This window comes from Notamacropus eugenii, chromosome 4 (genome assembly GCF_028372415.1).
Source record: "Notamacropus eugenii isolate mMacEug1 chromosome 4, mMacEug1.pri_v2, whole genome shotgun sequence".
Lineage (NCBI taxonomy): Eukaryota > Metazoa > Chordata > Mammalia > Diprotodontia > Macropodidae > Notamacropus > Notamacropus eugenii.
The window spans coordinates 263832132-263855648 of record NC_092875.1 but is presented as its reverse complement, the minus strand read 5'-3'; the positions used below and the strand labels follow the sequence as shown (position 1 = coordinate 263855648).

General features: G+C 35.8%; 1 protein-coding gene across 4 annotated transcripts in view; it reads left to right on the top strand.

The window, feature by feature from the left end:
• PRKDC (protein kinase, DNA-activated, catalytic subunit) overlaps window positions 1-23517 on the top strand; it is a 170266-nt gene that overhangs the window by 8890 nt on the left and 137859 nt on the right. For all 4 annotated transcript variants that reach the window (XR_011966088.1, XR_011966089.1, XM_072604546.1 and 1 more), the window contains exons 8-22: window positions 2984-3039; window positions 3138-3168; window positions 3884-4041; window positions 6633-6779; window positions 7205-7369; window positions 7746-7914; window positions 8520-8569; window positions 10719-10856; window positions 11788-11940; window positions 13858-13973; window positions 15124-15283; window positions 18960-19046; window positions 19772-19891; window positions 20169-20328; window positions 23119-23225. Coding sequence is in view for 2 of the 4 variants with exons in the window: in XM_072604546.1 (XP_072460647.1) it covers window positions 2984-3039; window positions 3138-3168; window positions 3884-4041; window positions 6633-6779; window positions 7205-7369; window positions 7746-7914; window positions 8520-8569; window positions 10719-10856; window positions 11788-11940; window positions 13858-13973; window positions 15124-15283; window positions 18960-19046; window positions 19772-19891; window positions 20169-20328; window positions 23119-23225 (1817 nt within the window). In the remaining 2 variants the exon portion in view is untranslated. The remainder of the gene's footprint in view (window positions 1-2983; window positions 3040-3137; window positions 3169-3883; window positions 4042-6632; window positions 6780-7204; window positions 7370-7745; window positions 7915-8519; window positions 8570-10718; window positions 10857-11787; window positions 11941-13857; window positions 13974-15123; window positions 15284-18959; window positions 19047-19771; window positions 19892-20168; window positions 20329-23118; window positions 23226-23517) is intronic.

The following is a 23517-nucleotide window of genomic DNA, read 5'->3' as shown; positions in this document are numbered from 1 at the left end:
ATCCAGATAGCATGTTTCTTCATATGTCTAGTTAATTTGGGTATTTATAATGAACAAAATAACATAGTCACTCAGAGTCATTTTTAAAACACTATTGATTAGGGAAACAGCCTTTGCAGAAGCAGGGGGACAGGAGATGGAATCCTGAGTTGGCCAGTAGCTGGGCTGGCAGTCCAGTTTGGTTTGAACCTAGAGTGAGTGAAAGGGAGTCATATGAAAAGAAATGTAGAAGGTAAATTGGAAGTAGATTGTAGAAGGTCATAAGGGCCAGGTTTTCAACTCATTTCTTCACATTTGCACATTTTTGTTGCCAGTTTATTTAAATGTGCTTTTGTTTAATCTTAGCATCTGTAGAAAGCCATTGGAGATTTTGGAGTAGGAGAGAGACTTATCTCTTAGAAAGGCGATCCGTGGTAGATGGATTGGAGAAGAAAGAGTTGGGAACCTGGTAGACCAATTAGAAGGTTATTATAAATAGTCCACATGAGAGGGAATGTGAACCTGCACTAGGAGAGTGCCCATGAAATAAAAAGGAGGAGTGTTTGCAAGAAATGTGGAGATACAATCAATAGGAATATGGAGTGTTGGGGAGAGAGAAGAATCAAGGATAACTCTAATGTTCCAGAAATGGTAACTGGAAGGACTGTGGTACCCTCAGTAGAAATAGGGAATATTGGAGGAGAGGTGGGTTTTGGAGAAAGTTAATAAAATCTCTTTCAAATATGTCAAGTTTGAGGTGCTGATGGGCCATCCAATAGACAGTTGTAAATGTGGTCTGCCATTGAGGAGAGAGGTTAGGATGGGATATATAGATTAAAGAATTATTTGTATAGAAATAAGAGAGACTAGAAAGAGAAATGAAGGACCCAGGACAGAATGGGAGGGAGTGGTTGGGGTGGGAAAAAGGAGAGAAGAGCTGCCATATGGTAGGGGGTCAGAGATGCATGGTGGTACAGAATAAGAAACTAGGAAGATGCTGTTGGACAAGAGGAGGGGGCAGTGTTACAGAAGCTAAGGAAATAGATAGAGCTTGTCCATGAAAAGAGGGGATGCTAAGCAGATTAAGGAGCTGCAGAGGTCAGAGATGAGGACTGAAAGCAGGTCATTGAATTTGGCAATTGAAGAATCTTTGACAGGGCACTTTCAGTCAAGTAGTGTAGTTGGAAGCTAATTGCAAAGTATTGGTAAGTGTGGTTACTTCAGGGGGTTTCAGGTGATAGAAGAGATAATAGCTGGAAGGAAAGGCAGGGTTAAATGAAGTTGCTTTTTTATTTTGCTTTGTTTTAAATTAAAGGATGCAGGTGACCTAGACCTGTGTGTGGACAGGGGCAAAGGTACCAGTAGATAAGGAGATAATGAAGATTATAGGGAGAAAGAGACAGGGAGTGATAGGAGGGGAATGATATTAGGAGCAAAAGGGTGAAGTTTGGGAAGGAAGACCACCTCTTCATCAGAAGAGGGGAAGTGGAAGGAGCATTCATGGTGTGACGGTTTATTTTTTCAGTAAATTATGAGAAGTTCCTATCCTTGGGGACTGGGAGGTATAAAAGACTTCAGAGAATTTGAATTGCTTCTGTAAAAAAGCTAAAGATAGTCCATCAGGAAAGAAAGGATTACTTTGCAGCAGCAAAGTCCTTATTGAAATTAAGTAACCCGTGTTGTAGACTTGTGTGTCATGGCCCTATAAGTTTTCAAAGCAGATAGGAATAGGAATGGAGACAGCAGATGTTAGAGATAAATCGAGGTTGGAATTAGGCAGAATGTGATCAGTGATAGAGCTAGAAGTTCTAGGGTAGAAAACTGTTTGTAGTTCACCTGTTCACCTCTAGGATTGAGACTAAAGGGAGGAAAGTGAAACTAGAGGAGGGACTGAAGATCACAGCGAAAACAGACAATGGGTTTGGGAAGAGCGTGGCAAAAGGACAGGTGATTCTGATCAGAAAGGGCAATTTCAGAGTTCAGGGCTCTTTAAGGAGTACTTTTCTCTTTGCTAATGAAATCTGAGGTGTGACTCTCCCTGTGGCAATATATAGCAATATTTATTTTCTGTCAAGGCGTGAACAGATGTAGGCTGAGGAGGGAAAACACAAATAATTATTAACAGCTCTGATCAAATGAGTTAATGTAGCATGATATGACAATGTAACAGGAAAACCAGACTGCAATCTGTGAGACTGTGGTTCTAGCGCCCAGCTCTGCCACTAACAGGCCTTGTGAACCTGAGCAGAGCTCCGCACATCTTGGGAGCTCAGTTTTTTAGCTATTTAACCCATTTTTCTGAATTTCTATACTCTTTTCTAGCTAATCTCACCCTTCTTTAAAACCTTCCTCCTTCTGCCAAAATGGAATCCCTAGTACATTAGGAGCCACCACCATCAGAGACTGGTTTGGAATGTGATGGTATTTTTTTTCTTATTGTTGTGTATCCCAAGGGGCAGGTAGGTAGGTGGTGCAGTGGATAGAGCACCAGTGCCGGAGTCAGGAGGACCTGAGTTTAAATCTCACCTCAGATACTTGACACTCTCTGGCTGTGTGACCTTGGGCAAGTCATTTAACCCCAATTGCCTCATCCTGGGTCATCTCCAATCATCCTGATGAATATTTGGTCACTGAATTCAAATAGCTCTGGAGGAGAAGTGAGGCTGGTAACCTGCACAGCCCTCCCTCACTCAAAACAAAGTCAAGGGCAAGTCATGTCATCATTTCTCTGATGGCATGGTGTTCTTCAGCAACAAAGGACTAACACACACATATAGCAATATGGGGATGGAGCTTTCGTCACTTCAGTGGAGTCCTCTTGTTATATGATAAATTGCTTTGCAGTTATATATTCACTATTAAAAAAAACAATCCAGCTAGACAGAGTAGTGAGAGTACTGCTTATTTAGTTACGAGACTCTTTGAAATGAATAGATAAAAGAAATTAGATGTTATTTCAAAACACTAGTTATGGTTTGGACGTAGATGTTCTCGTGTTTTTTAGATCCTCAAATGTCAAAGGAGATTTTTGATTTTGCACTGAAGGCCATCAGTCCTCAGGTAGGAGGATATTTAAGGTTACTTTGGTAACTTTGTATCATTTAAATTAATTGTGGTTGAAAAAGGTACCTTCATGGCAAATCTTTTGCTTTAAATAGGTTGATCTGAAGAGATATGCTGTGCCTTTAGGTAAGATTCTGATTATCATTGAATTATAAATTGACTTCTTTACCAATCTAAGTCTTTTTGCATCCTTTGGATTATATTATTGGCATAAAGTAGGTGTGATTTTAACAAGGCCAAACAATCATATTCACAATAAACTTGAGGTGTTTCTTTATTTCTTCTGTAGTCGGTAGAACCGGTGTCATCTATGACTCATCACTTAAACTTTGATATTCAATACTTGTTTATTTTTCTTTTAAGAGAACAGTGGCATAGGCTGAACAGATGCACATTCTTCGTTGCTTTTAGACTTTCTCTCTGAGAGTATTTAGTATTTCCATTAGTTGTATTCTAAACCTATAGAAGTTTGAGGTGACCCTAAAAATTAAAGAGATCCAGCTTAATGTAATGGTTAGAGAACTGGTCTTGGATTAAGGGAAGGTCTGAGGGTTGAAGTCCCCTCTCTGATGCATATATATCTAGACAAATGACTACATATACCTCGTAGGCCTTCCCACCCCAGTTAATTCTGTAAGACTATGAGGTACAGAGAGGTGCCAGTATGTATTGACAGAGACTTGTCTCCCAGGGAATCTCCTATATTGGAGAAATCACTGACCTGGTAAAAAAATAACTTGCAAGTACTAGGTCAGCTAGTGACCTGTGTAGTTTTTTTGTATAGTAGTTTGCATTTTCCCCTAATTTTAAATAACATTTGCATTTTTCCCTCCAATTGCAGCTGGTTTGCGCTTATTCGCTTTACATGCATCTCAGTTTAGCACCTGCCTTCTGGATAACTACATTTCCTTATTTGAAATAATGTCTAAGTGGTGTGGCCATACACATGGAGAACTGAAGAAAGCTGCACATGCGGCCTTAGATTCCTTCCTTAAACAGGTACTGAAACTTCAACTTCTCTTTTCAAAATTTGCTTTAAAGAGAAGTTAAGCCCCAGTCTGGGTGGTGTCATATTCCTTTACTAGGAAGTGGACCTATGTATGGACCATGTTAGATAGGAAGAGAAAACCCTCCTGTGAAATGAGGGGACAGGGTTTGAAGTATGAGCATAACCTGGGGCTGGATATGATGCTGAAATGAAATCAGAGGTGCCCAAAGCCTGGAGCTGTGGAGGTCAGGTGGTGTGCTCCTAGGTCTGTTTATGAAACGGCGCAGTATCCTCAAATAACTGGCCTTTTACCATGGAAGTGAGCGTTCCTCCTTTTATTCTCCTGATGCCCTTGTTTGTGAAGCTTGGCAGAAGTATTAATGCACATTCACATAGTAAAGTTTGCTTGTTTCATTTGCTCTTTGACTTTAGTGGAACAGGCTGTTTTCCTTTATTGTCATCTATCTTATACTGGGGTATGGATGGGAATGTTGGGCCAGTACTGAGTGAGTCAGATGTCAGCACTAATAACAGCCAAAGGACAAGCAGCCAAGAGATAAAGGTGAGAACTATGGCATAAGTGAAGGTCTAGGACCCTGTTGTCATCAGTCTCCTCTGAAAAGGACAAACAGGATTTCATTGTATGAGGCTAGCTATGGTCAAGTCATTTGAAAGTTAATGGAATTGGCCCTCAGAATACATGTGACTAAACCTGGTCCTGAGACCAAGGCTGTTGGGCAGCTTTTATTTTTATTGTTTCTTCCCCCCTACTTCAATTTGCATGGGAAATGGTCACAGGATTTGGGCCTCTCGATGTCTAGGTTGGGCCTACATACAGTTGGTAAGAAAATAGTGGAGGGAAGCTGTGACTTTGGATAGTGCTCTGATCACTAATTAGGCAATTTTTATTGAAAGTCTTATCGAAAGGGTCGGTGATATGGTAGCCAGTGGGAGCATCTGAGAAAAATTTCGATGACCAGGCTAGTTAGTGAAGAAAATCAAACAATAGAGGTAGTGTGCCAGCTTAGAAATAGATTGTATTAGAAAAGTACCTTTCTAGGCCTGGTGTTTGAGACTTATAGGGCTATGAGGGTAGCATACAAAAATCTATTTACTTCTCAGTGTAGCTGAACTATATGATACTAGTAGTGTTAGTCTATGTCCTGAGAAGGAAGATTGGAAATCATCTATTCAGCAGGAAGAGGAGAAAAAAATTGTGGCTTTGCCCCTTTCCTGGATGCAAATCTGTCCTTAAGTCAAATTTTGAAATATGTGAAATTTTGTTTTTCTCCACCTCCTGTTTGTTATCCTTCCATTTTTAGTGCCTATTCCACAGGGTAACAGTGTGCTGATGAGGCCCTACTCTGGCTCCTCATCCAGGCCTGTCCTAATGCCCAGAGTGCCATGCCGCTTTCTTCCCTCTCCCACTTCCCCCCACTATTCCTCTCAATCAAAACTCCTTTTCCCTCCTCATTTTAACTGTCTCATTTATGTTACTATCATAGAAGCAGAGTGGGAAAGGTCACAGTACAACCCCTAATGAAATGATGAGTACCTTTCTTAGCACACGCTCAACAAATGGTTACCAAGCCTCTATTTTAAGATCCTTAGTGACTGCCCCTTTGGACAACCTATTCTGTTTTTGGATAGCTCTAAAAAGAAGTTCTTCATATTGAGCTAAAATCTGCTTCCCATATCTCCAACAGATTACTAAGATTTAAAGCATGGTTAGTTCCTCCACTTAAATCTTTCTCTGTTGCCCTATCCCAGCATGGAGGTCCTCCTGGGTTTTTGAAAGCTATGAAGATGGAGCACAAGCTATGGGTGTAGCAATACAGATCCAACTGGAAATATTTCAGGCTAGTGATGAATTGTGTATTTCACATGAAGGGCAGTGTAAGTTCAGAGAGGCTTTGTCATCCATCACAGCAACTCATGATCATTTACTAAGGTATGGAGAGGTTATACTTTCTATGTGTGGAAAGAGCACCCACACCAGTAAAGTCACAGATTTCTTCAATGTTGAAGTGAGATTCCTTACGAGGTAGCAGTACATAGCTATATGAGAATTAGTTGATGCTTTCGGGATACTTATCTTGGAGAAGAGAAGACTTAGGGGATAACATAAGTATTATCTTTAAATATTTGAGTAGTTTCCATGGGTAAGAGAAACTAGTCTTTTCTGCTTAGCCATAGAGCAAGACTGTTGAGTAGAAGTTGTAGGCATGCTGCTTTTGTTTTGCCATAGGTAAAGATGGTTATTTCTCACAACTGGAGCTGTCCAAAAACAGTGGGTTTCTCTAGAGGTAATGAGTCCCTATCTTTGAAAGACTTCATGTATAGGCTTTATGACTACTTGTTGAGGACTGTTGAAAAGTGAATTTTAAGGGATGGATTAGATAATATCTTTAGGTTACTTACAACCTGCAGTTTTTATAAATTCGGTGATTGTATAACCTAGAAATGAATAACTGTAGTAACAGTAAAGTACTGACACAATAAATATGAATTCAACTGTATCCATTTGGAGCATACATTTTGTATTTGAAGTTTATATACTATTCCAATTGAAAAGTGTAACTGGTTAACTGTCTAATTTCAGGTTTCTTTAATGGTGGCCAAAGATGCAGAAGCGCACAAGAGCACTCTTCGGTACTTCACAGAACAGTTCTACGGAATCATCAGAAATGTGGATTCAAGTAGCAAGGAGTTATCCATTGCCATTCGAGGATATGGGCTGTTTGCAGGAGTATGCCTCACTGACTTACCTTACCTTAACATTCTTTCATAATGGTAGAAGTATGCGGAGGAATATAGCTGCTCATATACTTTTTTTTTTTAAGTAGTAATTTGTCATCATGACATTTGTGATATAAAATTCAAGAGAGATTATAGAAATAAATTTGTGTGACTATAAAGAAGACTTTATTCTAAAATACCCAAATTTCCTTTAGTGGTATCTAATTCTTATACACCATCTTGGAAGTGTATCATCAGTAAGCATTAACTGAGTTTAAATGTGAGGCCTTTCTTTATATTACTATATTTGTCAGTCTTCAGATTATGGTAATGTGTTTCAGTATTCCATGTTGTATATTGTGTATTGAATATTGTAGCACCAAGAACGTAGTGAAGTTAACCAATAGTAACATTTTGTTTCTACTGTCATTAAAGCCTTGTAAAGCTATAAATGCAAAGGATATTGACTTCATGTATATTGAGCTCATTCAGCGCTGTAAGCAAATGTTCCTCACTGAGACAGACACTGTAGAGGATCACATGTATCAACTCCCGAGTTTCCTCCAATCTATTGCAAGCATCTTACTTCACCTTGATACAGTAAGTGAAATATTTATTGCTGTTAATGTTCAGTCATGCCTTCTCAGTCTCAGAACAAGTCTAATCCCTCTTCCGCATGACAACCCTTTAGATACTTGAAGACAGCCATCGTGTGCCCACTAAGCACTTTTTGTAAACTTCAAGTTTCTTTGGTCATCTTTTTAAAATTGATTTTTCCAGTAGAGTAAGACCTGTCAGAAGCATTCATTTTGTTTTTAATAACCCTAATGACACAAATAAAACCTAGCAGAATAAAAATTATATCTGGTTAATCCATCTTGAATTACTTTAGAATCTGTATTATTTGACATTAGCCAATTATTTTACCTAACTGATTTTTGTTTCCTATTAGCTGAGATTTGTCTGTCTCTTGTAGGTTCCTGAGGTGTATACTCCTGTTCTTGAGCGTCTAATAGTGGTGCAGATAGACAGTTTTCCACAGTACAGTGTTAAAATGCAAACAGTCTGTTGCCGAGCTATAGTAAAAGTCTTTCTCGCCTTGGCAGAAAAAGGACCGGTCCTCTGGAATTTTATTAGTACTGTGGGTAAGTTTAGGATGCTAATTTTTCTTTTTTTTAGTGATAAACCTTTTTTATGATTATGAGAAATTATATATCTCTATCGATGTTTTAAATAAAAAAACAAATCAGTTACCCAGTTTAGGAGCTTCTTTTGTGTGTCATTAATTATTTGTAAGACAGATTATACTCCTGTCATAGTAAGGGAGAATCTATTTCTTGCTTAAGGATCCATTACTATTTCATAGAATAAGTTAGACAACAAATATTTATTAGATACCTACCTGTGTACACAGCAGTGTGCTAGGTTGGGCTTCTTAAACTTTTTCCACTTGTGACTCCAGTGCTTCTTAACCCCATATGGGGTCATGACCTACATTTTAAGAAGCTCTGTGCTATAATACAGGAAGATGAAAAGTTAAACTAAGAGTTTCTGCCCTCAAGAAGCTTAGAATAATCTCATATAACAGACCAATATTATTAACAAAAAGAACATATGTTGTCTGATTGAAAATGTTGATGATTCAAGTGAAATTGGAAAATAAATCTGTATCTCAAAAATGGTTGTTTGTAAATTAATTATATGGGTTTTGGAATATTCCCTAATTTTTGTTTGAAATTTTTTTTTTAAGTGCATCAGGGCTTAATCAGAGTGTGTTCCAAACCAGTCATCCTTCAAAAGGTAAATTGTGAATCAGATATTTTTAATGATTAGTTTCTGGAAACTTTTGAATATGTGAATGGATCTTTGATGTCATTGTTTTGGGGGTTCCCTCCAGTGATACAGATTGCAATGCTTTCTTTTCTGCTCTTTTATGTTCTGCCAGAAGTTTGCATGGGGGGTTCACTCAATGTTCCAGAGATCTTCTTTGTATTTTCTTGTTTTGTGAGGGTACCAGTGAAGCACTCTGGCCATCCATGTCATCCCTTTCCTCTTACTACATGACCAACTTGTTTCTCTTTGTGTCATGCAATTCTTTAATGACATCCTTTATTTCTGTTCTTCAGATGTTGCAGCCTTCTTATCCCCACCATGTTCCTTTGCATTGGTCTCTGATGCTCATTCATTTTTAGTTTTTCAAAGGCAGGGATATTCTAGATCTCATTGCCATGTAGCAACATTGATAAAATAATTTTGCTGAAAAGATGAGCCTCTGCTTATGGGAAGCTTGGGATTAGTAAAAGTGTTTTACAATTTCATGAAAGTAATCTAGTCTGTTTTCCTTTTCATTTCATTGGTTTTGGTAACAGTTAAATATGTTTGTGAGATTTTTAGTATTTCATACTAAAACTGATGTTAACATTATATACGATGCCTTTTAGTAATTATTACTATCACTTAGGCTAAAACATTGTATGACATTTTGAAGAATGGGCAGACTTTGTGTTGTGATGTGTTGGAAAGTATTAAGCATAACTTCATGATTACTATAAAGACATTTGACCTCCCCCCAAAAAAAATGCTCTTTGGAAAATACTTGACCAATGCATAAAAGTATTTCATCCAAGAAGCATATCAGAATAATGAGTAATGAGGTGAGTGAAGTAAGAGGGTTTACTTTGAAAAAGTGAGATAAACTCTTTGTAGTGTTTCATGAAGAAGTCTGAAAAAATTTCAGTGTTTCAATATCAATGTAAAAAGCTAGGATAGTTTAAAATGTTTTTAAAAGTTGTATTCTTTAACTGAACTTAAGACACACACGTTTCCATTTACAAAGCAAAACCGAAAAAAGCGGACCATACGTGGAAATGTGAGTCTGTCTTCTGTACAACTTGCTCTGCCTTCAAGAGTATTTTGAATTCAACATACGGCTTTCAAAACTGTCCTTTGTTTCCTTCTGAACTTCTGTTCTCTCCTGTACATTAAAAAAATGCTTCAGGGACCTTTTTCTTTTTTTTTTTGGCAGCCCAATTTCTAGCCCCCCTTGTCCTATAGAATTCCTCCCAAATCAAAAAAAAAAAAAAAGAAAAGAAAAACAATGAACAGATGAGCATAGTCAGTTGAAATAAATCCATAAATTTGTCAGAAAACCTCAGGTCTGATTTTGCTTCTTAAATCCTTAAATTAAACCCTTAAATTAAACTCCTGTTTCAGGAGGTACTTCATTCTTTGGAGTTATGGTTAATTATTACATTCATCATAGTTATTACGTCTTTCAGCATTGTATATTTGTATATAGCCTAATGTTTCATTAGCTTTTTGACTGTCATTGTACTGTTGATTTATTTTGAGCTTGCATCGTAGCTTCCACTAAAACCCTTTTTTGTGTTTTGTGTGTGTGTGTGTGTGTGTGTGTGTGTGTGTTTCAGATAACTACTTTCTAGTCATGCCACTTAGAGTTGTGATTGATTTTTTTAATTTAAATTTAGGATTTTATGTTTATTTTTGTTAAATTTCATTTTGTTAACAGCCTATCATTCTGACTTGTTAAAATCTTCGCAACTTTATTTTCTCATCCATTGTGTTAGCTATCCCTTCTAATTCCTTGTCATCTGTAAAGTTAATAAGCATGATATCCATGCCTTCATCTGAACAACTGATAAAATATGTTGAACAGAATAGGTCAAAGGACAAACACTTGGGCTGTTTCACTAAGACCTCCTCTTGGTAGCATTGATTCATTAATCATTGCTTTTTAGTTCTGTTTTTTTTAATTTCTTCCAGTCTTCCCGGTAGAGTATCATGTAGTTCATATCTCTCTGTATTGTCTACAGTATTATAAAAGTCTTTGTCTAAGAGATTGTGTTCAATCACACGTTTATAATTGCTGCTAACAGTATTTATTTATATGACCGTGGCAAATGGCACTAGTATGTAATTTTCTTTTTAGGAGGCCTTTGGTAAAGAGGCTTCTGAGTCTGAAGAGTATCCTATACCTGGGGAGGTTAAAACAGGGAAATGGAAAGTACCTACATTTAAGGACTATTTAGATCTTTTCAGAAACCTACTGAGCTGCGATCAAATGAAGGTAAAAATGGCATTGAAATCATGAAAAAAGTCCAGTACTGTTATTTATTTTAATAATTTTGAACTTGTAGATAAGTATTAGTAAGATTAATGAATCATTTTGGCCAGCCTGAGTACAGTATTAAATAGTAGATGCTTTATATTTTTCTTTGTTCATGCACATTCTGCTCCCTTCCCAGATTTATCTTGATTCTTTTATCTATTATAGACTTTCGCTATTAATATTTCCTTTATATTCTAAATTCTAAGTCTTGTGTCATTAAGACTTCCAAATATGCTATAGCTGCTGTAAGAAGTAAGCTCTGGTATTTTATGTTGTGATGGCCTAGTAGGGAAAATGAAGAAATGATTGTAGTCATGATTTCCTACTAATTTAAGACAATATCCAGGCTCCCTAGCTAGAAAATTTCATTAGTGAAAAGTAATAGAATATTGACAAAATTTGAAGAAATTAAAAAGAAGAAAATTAGATTTAAGTGGGTATATCAAGCAATATTTATTATTTATTTTAAATATTAAATATTATTAACATTAATTAAAATTAATATTAAAAATAAATTTTAATTTAATAAAAATAATAAAACTTTAAATTAAACAAATTTTAAATAATTTGGAGTTTGTCTTTATGTTTGACTTTTATAAAATTTGGGTGCTTGTTTTTGTTGATGCTTTAGAATAATAGATGAATTAGAATAATTCTAAATTTAAAACAACAGATTCCAAAAAGAAAAAAGAAATAATAAAAAAAGTTCAATCCTAGTTTTAAAAAATAATAGTTAAGCTTACCTTATTTCCATTTCCACAATTAAAATGTTTATGTGTTAATATAAGGGAAATATATAATATATAGATTTATGGAAAACTATATAATATATAGATTATGGAAAACTATATTTTGAGGTTCAGATTTTTTATTTTTGTTTATTCCAAAGGACTCTCTTTTAGCAGATGAAACATTTCTGTTGGTGAATTCACCACTTCAGTCTCTGAATCGTTTGCTGTATGATGAACTTATAAAGTCAGTTTTGAAGATTGTTGAGAAATTAGATCTTAAACTAGAAAAACAGAATGTTGGAGATCAGGAGGTAAGAACTATTCCATACTCTTATCTCTGTAACTTGTACTATTCCTTCATGCTGCTAATGATACCTCTCTCTGTTTTCCTCATAAGTAAAATGGAGGCAGTAATACCTGCACCACCTGTGTTGTAGAGTTATGTAGAAGAAAGTGCTTGGTAAACCTTAAGGAGTTATATGGATTCAAGCTATTAGTTATTATATGTTAATTTTGTGTTACATGTTACATTTTCAGTGGAAAACTTTTATCATACCTGAACATCTGGATATTCGTAGAGGTTAAAATAGCAGCGTTTATGTAGCACTTTAAAGTATGTGCCATGCTTTGCATGTGTTATCTCGTTTGATAAAATGAGGAGGATTATTTTAGATTTATGATTTAGATTAGATTTATGAACTATTGGAAAACATTTAGATTTATTATGAACTATTTGATTATGAACTATTTGAAAACATCATAATGGGTGGTATATTGTATTGGCTTAGGTGATATCTAGTATGAACCAAGTCTTAGATTTAGCACAGCTGAATGTGGAGGGAAACATTATTTAAATGCTTAAAAGTAGTTATTCTTGTATGTCCAAAAATATGGGAGAAAATTTTCAACAACAGATTTTTCTGATAGTTCTAATAGTAGTAGGAAGTGATGCTAAATAGTTCTCGTTAGCAAAATGGATTCATCAAATGATATAACACATGTCATTCTAAGCTTTTTGAATATCCAGACCTCAAGATGTGATGAAAGTTTTGCATAGAAAAATACAATATATAATACACAATTAACATATAATAAATAATAGCTTGAATTCACATAGCACTTTATCATTTATGAAGCACTTTCTTTACATAACCCTACAAGGTCAATAGTGCAGTGTGCCAGTGGTTTGGTTTTTTCTTCTCAGGCAACTTTGAAGAGGAGAAAGGGGAGAAGATACTATATTAAATTAGTGTTTCAGGAGTTGGGAGATTGAGAGGAAAAATTTAACCATGACAACATGGTGAGGTGAAGTTTCAAGAAAGTTAACACACCTGGATTAAGGTTGATTTGATTCAGAGTCATAGTAACTAGAAGAATGTGTGTTTAAGACAAAGACATGCATTAAAAATATTCTTTTTTAATGCTTCATATTATGTCACAGGTGCAGGGTTCTTGTTATTAATGGCTTAACTTCTTGAATTATAGCTCTGATTAATCTGTATTCTCTTTACCCAGAGAAACATAGACTCTTAATTTATGGTACATAATGACATTTTTATTTGGTGGCATTTCCTTCAAACCTGAGATATGTTCCCTGAATCTCAGAGAAGGTTTTTAAGTGCAAGAGTAAATGTACATTACATTAAGTTATTTTTGATGACTTGCCTTATTTACATGTATTTTAAAGTTGAGGTGCATTGGAATGATGATATCTGCTAGGATGGAACACAGTATAGAGATTGTTCTTGTTCCCACTGTAGCATAATAGGAAGAAAAGTAGTGAGACTCAGAAGATTTGGGTTGTGTGTTACCTTTGGTATCGACTATGTGTGTGACCATAGGCAAATCACTTAGTGCCATCAGACCTTAGTTGCCGCATCTGTAAATTGTAGGTTGACTTTCAACTTTTTGATGAAATGCTATTTTTCCTTTTCAAAAAGTTCCCTAATAATACATTTTCCTACTGAAGTCCTACTTTGACAACTTATGACATGGAAATACCCTTGAGTTTTCAATCAGCTAGAAAACTAGAAGCTTTTAGATATCAGGGTTCCAGAGAACGGACAGAGCAGAATGGAGGAGGGGGCCACTCCTAGGGTAAAAACAACTCATGGGACAGAAAAGGTCTAGTCATGCCCTCCCACCCCCAGGCAGTTTTTCTTGGGGCCTTCTACATAGTAAGCACTCAGTAAATATTGGTTGGATGAATGGTACAATTATTTTTTCAGGATGAAAATGAAGCTAGTGGTGTGTGGGTAATTCCAACCTCTGATCCAGCTGCAAACTTGCATCCTGCTAAACCTAAAGATTTTACTGCCTTCATTAATCTGGTGGAGTTTTGCAGGTATTTTTTTAACTCCAGTTAAGTATGAAATGTGTCATAGTTAATGGCAATGATATAACAATTATAAAAGCATCCAGGGCCTCATAACTAAAAGAGTTGGTTGGTTGTTGTCCTTCGTTCTCGAAGAGGACCAAAACCATCACCATGATAATGTGAAATTTCATTGTATCTGACTGTGACTGATCAGACCCCTACCACAGATTGGGCACAGATAGTCCTTGTGAACGTTTGGCGTGGATACTCCAAATTTGTGCATCCTATGTTTCCTTTGTGCTGTTTCGATTCTGCTTTGCTCATAGAACACAACACCCTTTCTGACGTGGGCACACTATGCTGAGCAGTCCTGTGCCAGTGTCTCCCATGTCGCACAATCAAATCCAAAGTTGTTGAGACAGACCTTGAGAGTATTCTTGTATCGCTTCTTCTGACCACCATGTGATCGCCTGCCCCATGCAAGTTCTCCATAAAATAGTCTTTTTGGCAAGTGTACATTTTGCATTCGAACAGCATGGCCAGCCCATCAGAGTTGTGCTCTCTGAAGCATAATTTGAATGCTTGGTAGTTTCGTTTGAGCAGGGACCTCAGTTCTGGTACCTTATCCTGCTAGATGATCTTCAGGATCTTCCTAAGACAGTTCAAATGGAAACAGTTCAGTTTCCTGGCATGGCACTGGTAGACTGTTCATGTTTCACAGGCACAACAATGATGTCAGCACAATGGCTCTGTGGACCTTCAGTTTGGTAGTCAATCTAATACCTCTTCTCTCCCATACTTTTCTTTGGAGCCTCCCAAATACTGAGCTAACTTGGAAGAGTTACTGAACATTTAAAATGATTTTAGAAGATTAGTCATTAAGATATGCAGGAAATTATCACGATGAGCAGTTTAATATACTTAAGACAACCTAAAGTTTGAAGACTTGAATGAATAGTCTTTTTGGTATCAGAGAGGCATTTTTCTTTCTAGGAAAGGGTGGCATAATTTCCTCAAACACCTTTGCCTTAGAAGAGTCAGTTGTTGTACTTATATAATGAAACAGGTAGATTTGTTCAATTTATATCCCTCATAATTTCAAAATTTGGATAAAATAATACTGTAGTGAAATAAGTTCCCACATACATTTTTAAGTATATGTCTTGTTTTTTGGCAGAGAAATCCTTCCTGAGAAGCACATTGAGTTTTTTGAACCATGGATATACTCATTTGGATATGAGTTGATTTTGCAGTCTACACGGTTACCTCTCATTAGTGGATTCTACAAATTACTTGCTATTGCAGTAAGAAATGCCAAAAAATTAAGATACTTTGAGGTAAGACATTATAGGGGATTTCATTGTTTTACAAACAATATAAATTTGTATATAATCTATTCATATCCATTGTCACTCATTGTAATAAGAATTCACATCAATGAAATACCAAAAATGATGAGCTTGTGCTTGGGTTTAAGTTTCTGTCTAAAGCATCTCTACTGAGTTTATTCCATTGATGAACCAATTTGTGTACGTGTACTTTTTGTAAATATGTAATCATCTCGCATTCTGTTTTTAGTTTAGTTCAGTAGTCGTCTGTTAAGCGTGATATTGTATGTTAGTGATTTGTGGGTAGTAACCCACATGTAATAATTATTTTGGTTTCAGGGTCATGTTCCTCTGTGATTAACTGTTGGCATGTTATGGCAGGAGGTAGAGGTATTTTGTAAGATTAGATTAGAACTTCCCAATTAGTCAGTGGCAAATCCTATGTCCTTTCCTGCTGAATGTTTTCTCACCTCTGGGTTTTCTTGACACTTTTCTCCTGTGACTCCTACTTCTCTGAACCCCCTCATCTCTTTTGCTGTATTATTTGTATCATGCCCCCTAATTATGGCCATATCCAGCTCTCTTCTAGACCTTCTTTTCTCTCTCCCTTGAAGATCTTATCAGTTCCCATGGATTTAATCATCATCTCTGCATATGGATAGCTAACCACCCCTCTCTACTGAATTCCCTTTCCCACATCTCCAACTATTCATTAGTCTTTTCTTTTTTTTAATTAATTAATCAGCACTTATTAAATACCAATTATATTCTAGTGCTTTATAGTCCAGGCGCTGTGCGAAGTACTGGGGATACAAAGAAGCAGTAAGAAAAATGTACATGCCCACAAGAAGCTTTATGATTCTTTTTTTCTTCCTACTTTTTATTTTGTTTTTCAATTAATAGGCATTTGTTTTCTCTCTTCTACACACCTCCCAATTTAAAAGCAAAAAGAAAAAAGCCCTTTTAATACACATGGTCAGGCAAAAAAAAATCCAGCTTGTCTTTGTCCAGCAGTCTCATTCTGTACCTTGAATCCATTACTTCTGCCTTTTAGACTCTTCAGATTGGATGTTCCACAGACATCTTTCACCCCTACCTAACATGTTCAAAATAGAGTTCATTATTTTCTTCTTTCCCTGTTCCTCGAACCTACTCTTCTTCCAAACTCCTGCCCCACCTTTTGATTCTAAATTCTTAAGGGCAGAGGCTGTATTTTGGTTCTTTTTGTTATCTCATTGCTTAGCATAGTGCCTGGTACATAGTTGGTGCTTAATAAATGTTTATAGAATTGAATTTTTCTGTCAAAGGCATCACCATTCTTGTTGTCACCTAGGTTAATTATCCTAGACTCCCCATTATTCTTCACCCCATATATACAATTAGTTTCCATCTTTGTCATTTCTTACTCCCATAACAACTCTTGTGTTTGACCTTCTCTCACCTCTCACATAGCTGCCACCGTTGTTCGGGTTCTTGTCACCTTTCACCTGGACCATTGCAGTGGTTTTCTAAGTGATTTTCCTGACTTAAGTCCCTTTACCTTACTGGTCCATCCTCTGTGCAGTTACCAATGTGATTTTCCTTAAGTGCAGGTCTGACTATGTCACCCCCCTTCTGTAGTAAATTCCAGTGACTCTCTATTACTTCTGGAATACCTTCCTAACCTTATTATGTGTTATTCCCTTTTCTACACTGGTAGAATCACATTACCCTTTCCTTTGTTCCTTATACACAACACTGCATTTCATATCTCCATGGCTTTCTGCTGACCTCTCCTGTGTCCAGAATGCACTGTCTTCTGACCTCAGCCCCCTAGAAGCTTCACAGCAAGTGTGGCCTTTACCTAATGCATCTCTGCAGTACCAGCACGATATTCACAGTACTCGTGTTGGCCATGAATATCCTGGCATAGTTCTAAATTGCAAAATACCACAGACTCTCCACATGGAAGACAAAACCAAAACATTTATTCAGACACCAGAAAGCTGAATCCATCTTGGTAACTAAGAAGTCAGTGCACATTGGCCCTGCAGGGGACAAAGCCATCCCCAAGCCTTCCCCTTGCTAGGCTTCCCACAGACCAGCTCCATTAAACAGAATCACAAACAAGCTCACACTAGCCATCAGCCTGTTTGCCTGCATACTTCCTAGCTCTGACTAGATTCTGACCAATTTCCTCTCAGCTCTGCTCTAACTCTGCCTCTTTCTGTTCCACCCATTCAGCAAAATCCTCTCACCACAGGCTCATGTGACTTAGGCTTCCATGTGACTTAAGCAGGTCACATGGGCCTGTTAATGGATGAGAAAGATCCTTCCCTTAAGCAAAAATACTTTAGCCCATTATGCAAAAATACATTTATTATAGAATCTCCTAATGTCCTCATGTACTAACGTCTTCCCTTCCAAAACAATTTTCCATGTATACATGTCTCCTTTAATAGAATGTAAGCTCGTTGTGAGCAGGGGCTGTTACACTTCTGATTTTAAATTCTTAGCCTGTAGCACAATTCCTGGCATGTCGTAAGTACTCAATAAATAAATGATGATTGGTGGAGCCCTGGGCCTGGAGTCAGGAAAACCTGAGTTCAGATATATATTTTCAGACCCTTACTGGCTGTGTGATCCTGGGCAAATCATGTAACCTCTGTCTCAGTTTCCTCAAGTGGAAAATGGGAATAATCATAATAGCACCTCCCTTTGTATGGTGTTTTTTGAGGATCACGTGAAATTCTATCTCTACAGTGGCACATAGTAGGTATTTAATAAGTGTTTATTCTCTCCCACCTTCTCCTTAGTTAGCTCTACTACCTTACATATTCCTAGAGATTGATCAGTGACTTGAAGGGTCACTATATAAGTGTAGTGATATGGGTGGTAAAGATCTTGGGCAAATTTCTTAAAATTTTTGGACCTCAGTTTCCTTATCTCTAATAAAGAAGTTGGAAACCATGGAATTGTAAGATCTTTCACCTCTAAAAATATGATTTTATTAACTTGGTATCCAGCCTTAAAAATCTTAAACTTAAAAAAAATTAAGTTGACCTTTTTTTTGAATGAACAAAAATGCATTTTCTCCCTGCTCCTATTTCCCCACTTCCCAATGGGGGTGGGGAGGAGAGGGGGAGCAGATGGGACAGTGGGGAGAAGAAAAACAAAACTTTTTGTAACAAAAATGCATAGTCAACCCAACAATTCCCTCATTAGCCATGTCCAAAAAATGTGTCTCATTTTTACCGTGAATGGATTACTTTTCTTATTAAGAGATAGATAGCATACTTCATCTAGCTTACAATTTGGGAAAAATTAAAATCATATTCCTCTCTGAAAAAAGTGTGACTTTAAGGTTGTAGCAGAGCATGAGGATCCCTTCATAAGTGTTAAAAAGTTCATAGATAAGTAGTTGTGCTACTTATATTTGTTGATTGAGAAAATAACTGACAGAAAGCTACTGTGAATTAAGTAGTACTTTTAAATGATTCTGTATTTTATTAATCACAGTAGAATGCACATACAAAAGTACATGCATGTACAAGACATTTATCCAGTCTTCAGAAGTTGTATTTTTTCTCTTAATATACCGAGTCATTTAATGAGCTGGGTTCTATGCAATAATTTTCTTACAGGTTGGTAACCATTAGGTGATCATTTCATTTATGTATGACATGGCTTTGTACTTTTTTGACAGGGACTAAGTCCAAAGAGTCATAAAAAATCTCCTGAAGACCCTGAAAAGTATTCTTGTTTTGCATTATTTGCAAAGTTTGGGAAAGAGGTAACTTTAAAAAGGTTTATATGTACATTAAACTGTCTAATTGTTGCATAGGAGTGACCCTGAATTTTCAGAGGTTGTACACATGAAATGTACACTTTTACAGATTCTAGCAAGTCGGAGAGGCTTCAGATATGTGACTGGTGATTGAGAGATATCTATCATTTGTAGACTCATTTAATTAGATTCACAGAGGTTTATAACTGTGTGGCTGTATGGTGATGAATTTTTCATCGACAGTTAACTCTCATTGAGTTATTGTGATCTGCCTTGGTGGAGGGAGTACTGTTGAGCTCATAGATTTTTAAAGAGCTGTTTTCCTATCTTGTCAGGAATCATTTTAAAATTAACTATGTCTGGAAAAAATCCCAATGTTTAAGGACAGGGTTCTGTTGATTATTTTAAAACTTACTTATTGAATCCAAGTGAGAATGTGCTAAAAATCATTGGCTGTAGTGAAAACCTCTTTACTTTGTGTCCAAATTCTCTCAGTAACAAAGATGTTAGTTACCTTTTATAATTGTTAGGTTACCTACAGCCATGGTGCTTAGAGTCTTCCAGCTTTTCTTGTAAGTACCTTGGGTTGTGATGATAATTCAGCATTAAGTTTATAGTGTAATATCTTATGCAGAGGATCTAGAATCTATTACTAAATCTGCTATAAATGGGGTAAGCATGACCTTTATTTAAACATTATTACATGGATAATCAGTGTTATTTTATTGAAGGTATCAGTAAAGATGAAGCAATATAAAGATGAACTGTTAGCCTCCTGTTTGAACTTTGTACTGTGCTTGCCTCATGACATCATTGAACTGGATATTAAAGCCTATGTTCCTGCATTACAGGTTGGTCTCCATATTACAAATCAAATTACATTTTCCTTAATGATTTCTAATCTTTAGAGAACCATATTAAATACTATGCCATACTTTAACCATTTGGTGCAATTTGTATGTTCTCTTTACTATAGAACTTACAAGATTTTAAAGATAAAAGATCTGCTTAGTGGGTTACCTCTCAAATCAAAGCTGATATATTTCTTTAGTTCTTAATTTTTAGTTTTTTCCTTAGTTCTTATTCATTCCCTGTGACATTTACTTTACTGTGTGTGTTAATATGCAGATGGCTTTCAAATTGGGCCTAAGTTATACCCCATTGGCAGAGGTAGGCCTGAACGCCCTAGAAGAGTGGTCATTGTACATATCAAAACATACAATTCAGCCATATTACAAAGACATTCTACCGTGCCTTGATAATTACTTGAAAACTACAGCATTATCAGGTAAGTCAAAGAGAATTGGTGGCTGGCAAAACTTAAATTAGAAAAGAGAATTTATTAGTCACAAAATAATTTTTAATATTCTTCTGACTTGGATAACTTGCATATAAAGTATGTTGTTTTTTCATTGTACTGAATAATGATAGATGTAATTCTTCTACTTCCTAAAGCGTCATAATATAATAGAAAAACTACTATATTAAGAGTCATTAGGCTTAAGTTCTAGGCCAGATTCTATTGCCAACTAGCTTTTTGTTTTTTAAAATAAATGTTCCGTTGAAGATTTTTGAAATATCAGCAAAAGAAGTAGCATATTAATATTTTCTCATTGTGTATCAGATTGTACTGCCCTTATTATGGCCTTTGGAGGAGAGGCATGTTTCACCTTCAGTCCCCTGAGGCCAAAATTTGTCACTACTTTGATCGTGTTTCTGGTATCGTTCAGTATTGTATTCCTTTACAGCAGTGTCATAGATTTAGACCTTAAAGGGAAAATGAAGATGCTGTGTTCCAGCCATCCTTCTTTTATAGATAAGAACACTAAGTTACAGAATGGGTAAGTGGGTTTGGTAAAGGCCATGCAGAGTAAGTGAGCAGACCCAGGATTTGAACACATGAGCTGTGACTCTAAGTACACTGCTTTTCATTACATTGTACAACATTGTGGTCACTAAATCATATGGTCTGTTGACATTGCTCACTTTATCAGTTTTTACAAGTAATATAAATTTTCTTGACTTCAATGTATTTGCCATTTCTTAGAGTGCAATAACATTTCATTACGTTTGTTCCCCAGAACTTGTTTAGCTATATACCCAATCAGTGGACATCCACTTGGTTTTTCGCCTCTTTGCTGTCACAAAAGTGTTTTTAAATGTTTATATATTCCTGAAGCCTTTTATTTTTGACCTCTTTTGGGATATGTACAACTAGTAGCTTTATCCCTGGGTCAGAGGGTTACACGTAGTTCAGTGACGGTCTCAGTATAATTCAAAATTTTTTCTAGAGTAGTTGGAAAAATTCACAGTTCTTCCAATAATGTTTTAATGTTCCTGTTTACCTGTAGCTTCTCCCTTATGTTTGTTATTATCATCTTTTTTCATTGCTTATTTAATGTGAGATGAAGATTCAAAATTATTTAATGGACAGTTTTCTCTTTAGTGATAATGGAATATTATTGTTAGTAGTTTACATTTCTTCTTTTAAGAACTATTATCTTTTGACCCTCCATATTGGGGAATGGCATTTGTTCTTTATATTAATTCCCTAAACATTTTGAATGTATGTCTTTTACCTAGCCATTTGACATGGACAAATCATTCGCTCTTTAATGAAGGGTTTAGACCATGTTTTTGTTTTCCTAAGTTCTTTTTCCTCTGTGAAATTCTATTTTTTGTAACATATAAATTGAGAAAAATCCAAGGGAAAGCCATCATTCATTCTCTGATGTCTTCATTTAAGATCTAACATTGTAACTTCAGCAGTCAGGACTGTTGAGCCGTTGTGAGCCATCCTCTGCCGTGGTGCCTAGCACATAATGGAATTATAGACTTATAGAATTTTTAGAGCTCCTAGAATTTGAAAAGACTTAAGACTGTCTGCTCTACCTGCCTCATTGTCCAGGTGAGAAAACTGAGGCCCACATAGAGGGAGCATCTTAACTTATGTTTATGCGGCTACTTAATGTTAGAGCTAGAATGAGCTAGACCTTAGGTTCTTACAGCACTCTATAAAATGTAAGGTGCTGTATAGACAGGAGCTGATACTATTTGCACTATACTGGCTTCATTCAAACAGCTTTAGTTGAAGGAATGAATGGAAGTTGATCTATTAAAGCTGTCAGGGGATTAAATAATAATTTTGTTGAATTTCTACCTAGTTAGTTTTGATTGCTGTTATTTTTTTTATCATTTGTTACATTTTATGTAGGTGATCTAGTCAGTTTATTTTATCTGAACTATAGTAATGTGAGATTGAAAATAGGTGCTATGGAATAAAAAGGTTTGAGAAGAGATTCATAGGTGAAACATCTTTGTGGGGAAGGGGATTGGGCATAGTGGGATTTTTCCAGGCATGAAAATAAGTAGTTAGAAGGGAAATGAATGGCAATGCCTATTTGAAATAAAGAGAGAAAAGTATTATAGTTGTTAGGAGACAATAGTTGAAAGTCAGAGTCAGATTCATTAATCAAAAAGAAAAGAGATTATCACATTATATGAAGGAGTTAAGACTTTATTTTTGAAACATTGTTCATATGAAATGCATATTACCCTAATATTTGTGAGGAATCACTAAAAGAAAGACTTGCAAATTTCTTGTGATCAGTTCTCATGCCTTCAATGTCTTTCACAGTTAAATCAAGAAAGATTCAAATTATTAATTGTGTTTCATTATAAAATATGAAAGTTCATATTTGGGGAGAGCTTGAATGTGCTTGGTACCATAATAATGATTCAGAAGCCACGTTGAATTTTTCAAGATTGCTGAAAATTTTAGAATTTACATTGTAGAAAGAGCAATAAGTATTCAGTGTTCAGAAAAGTTCTTTTTGAAATGAATTTCTGTGGTAGCAAATGTAATAAATGTTTGGTCATCTTGTTCCCTTTTTTTGAATTTATTTTGATTTATTAATTTAATGAAAAAGATTTGTACTCTTCTGAAATTTAAATAAGGAAATTACTTTTAAAATTTCAAATTAATTAGAATTTTATACACTATTTTTGCAGACTTTATAAAAAGGACAGTAAGTATATTAAGTGTTCATTCATAATGAATTTTTCTTTTCTTGATTAGATGATAACAAGGATAATGGGGAAGTCACAGTGCTTTCTCGTGCAGCCCAGAAAGGTTTTAATAAGGTTGTAGTGAAGCATCTAAAAAAATCAAAGACCATTTTATCAGTAAGTAAACTGTTATTTTCTCCTTCAAGCTCTAGTGACCAGAATGCAAGAGTTGGTTATAATCTCAGATGGAAAAAAATAACTAAAATGTAAACTTTATTTATTTATGCACAAAATATATTAAATAGTTCAATACAATATTTCTGTGAAGTTGTAGTAATAAGATTATACTGTATAATAACTACTATTTTGGTTATTTTTTCAGTGCATTTGCTCCCCTTCTATAATATAGTAGATTATAATTGAGAATGTAATGTCACTTTCTGCTTTAATTAGGTAGTTTTCATTTTTA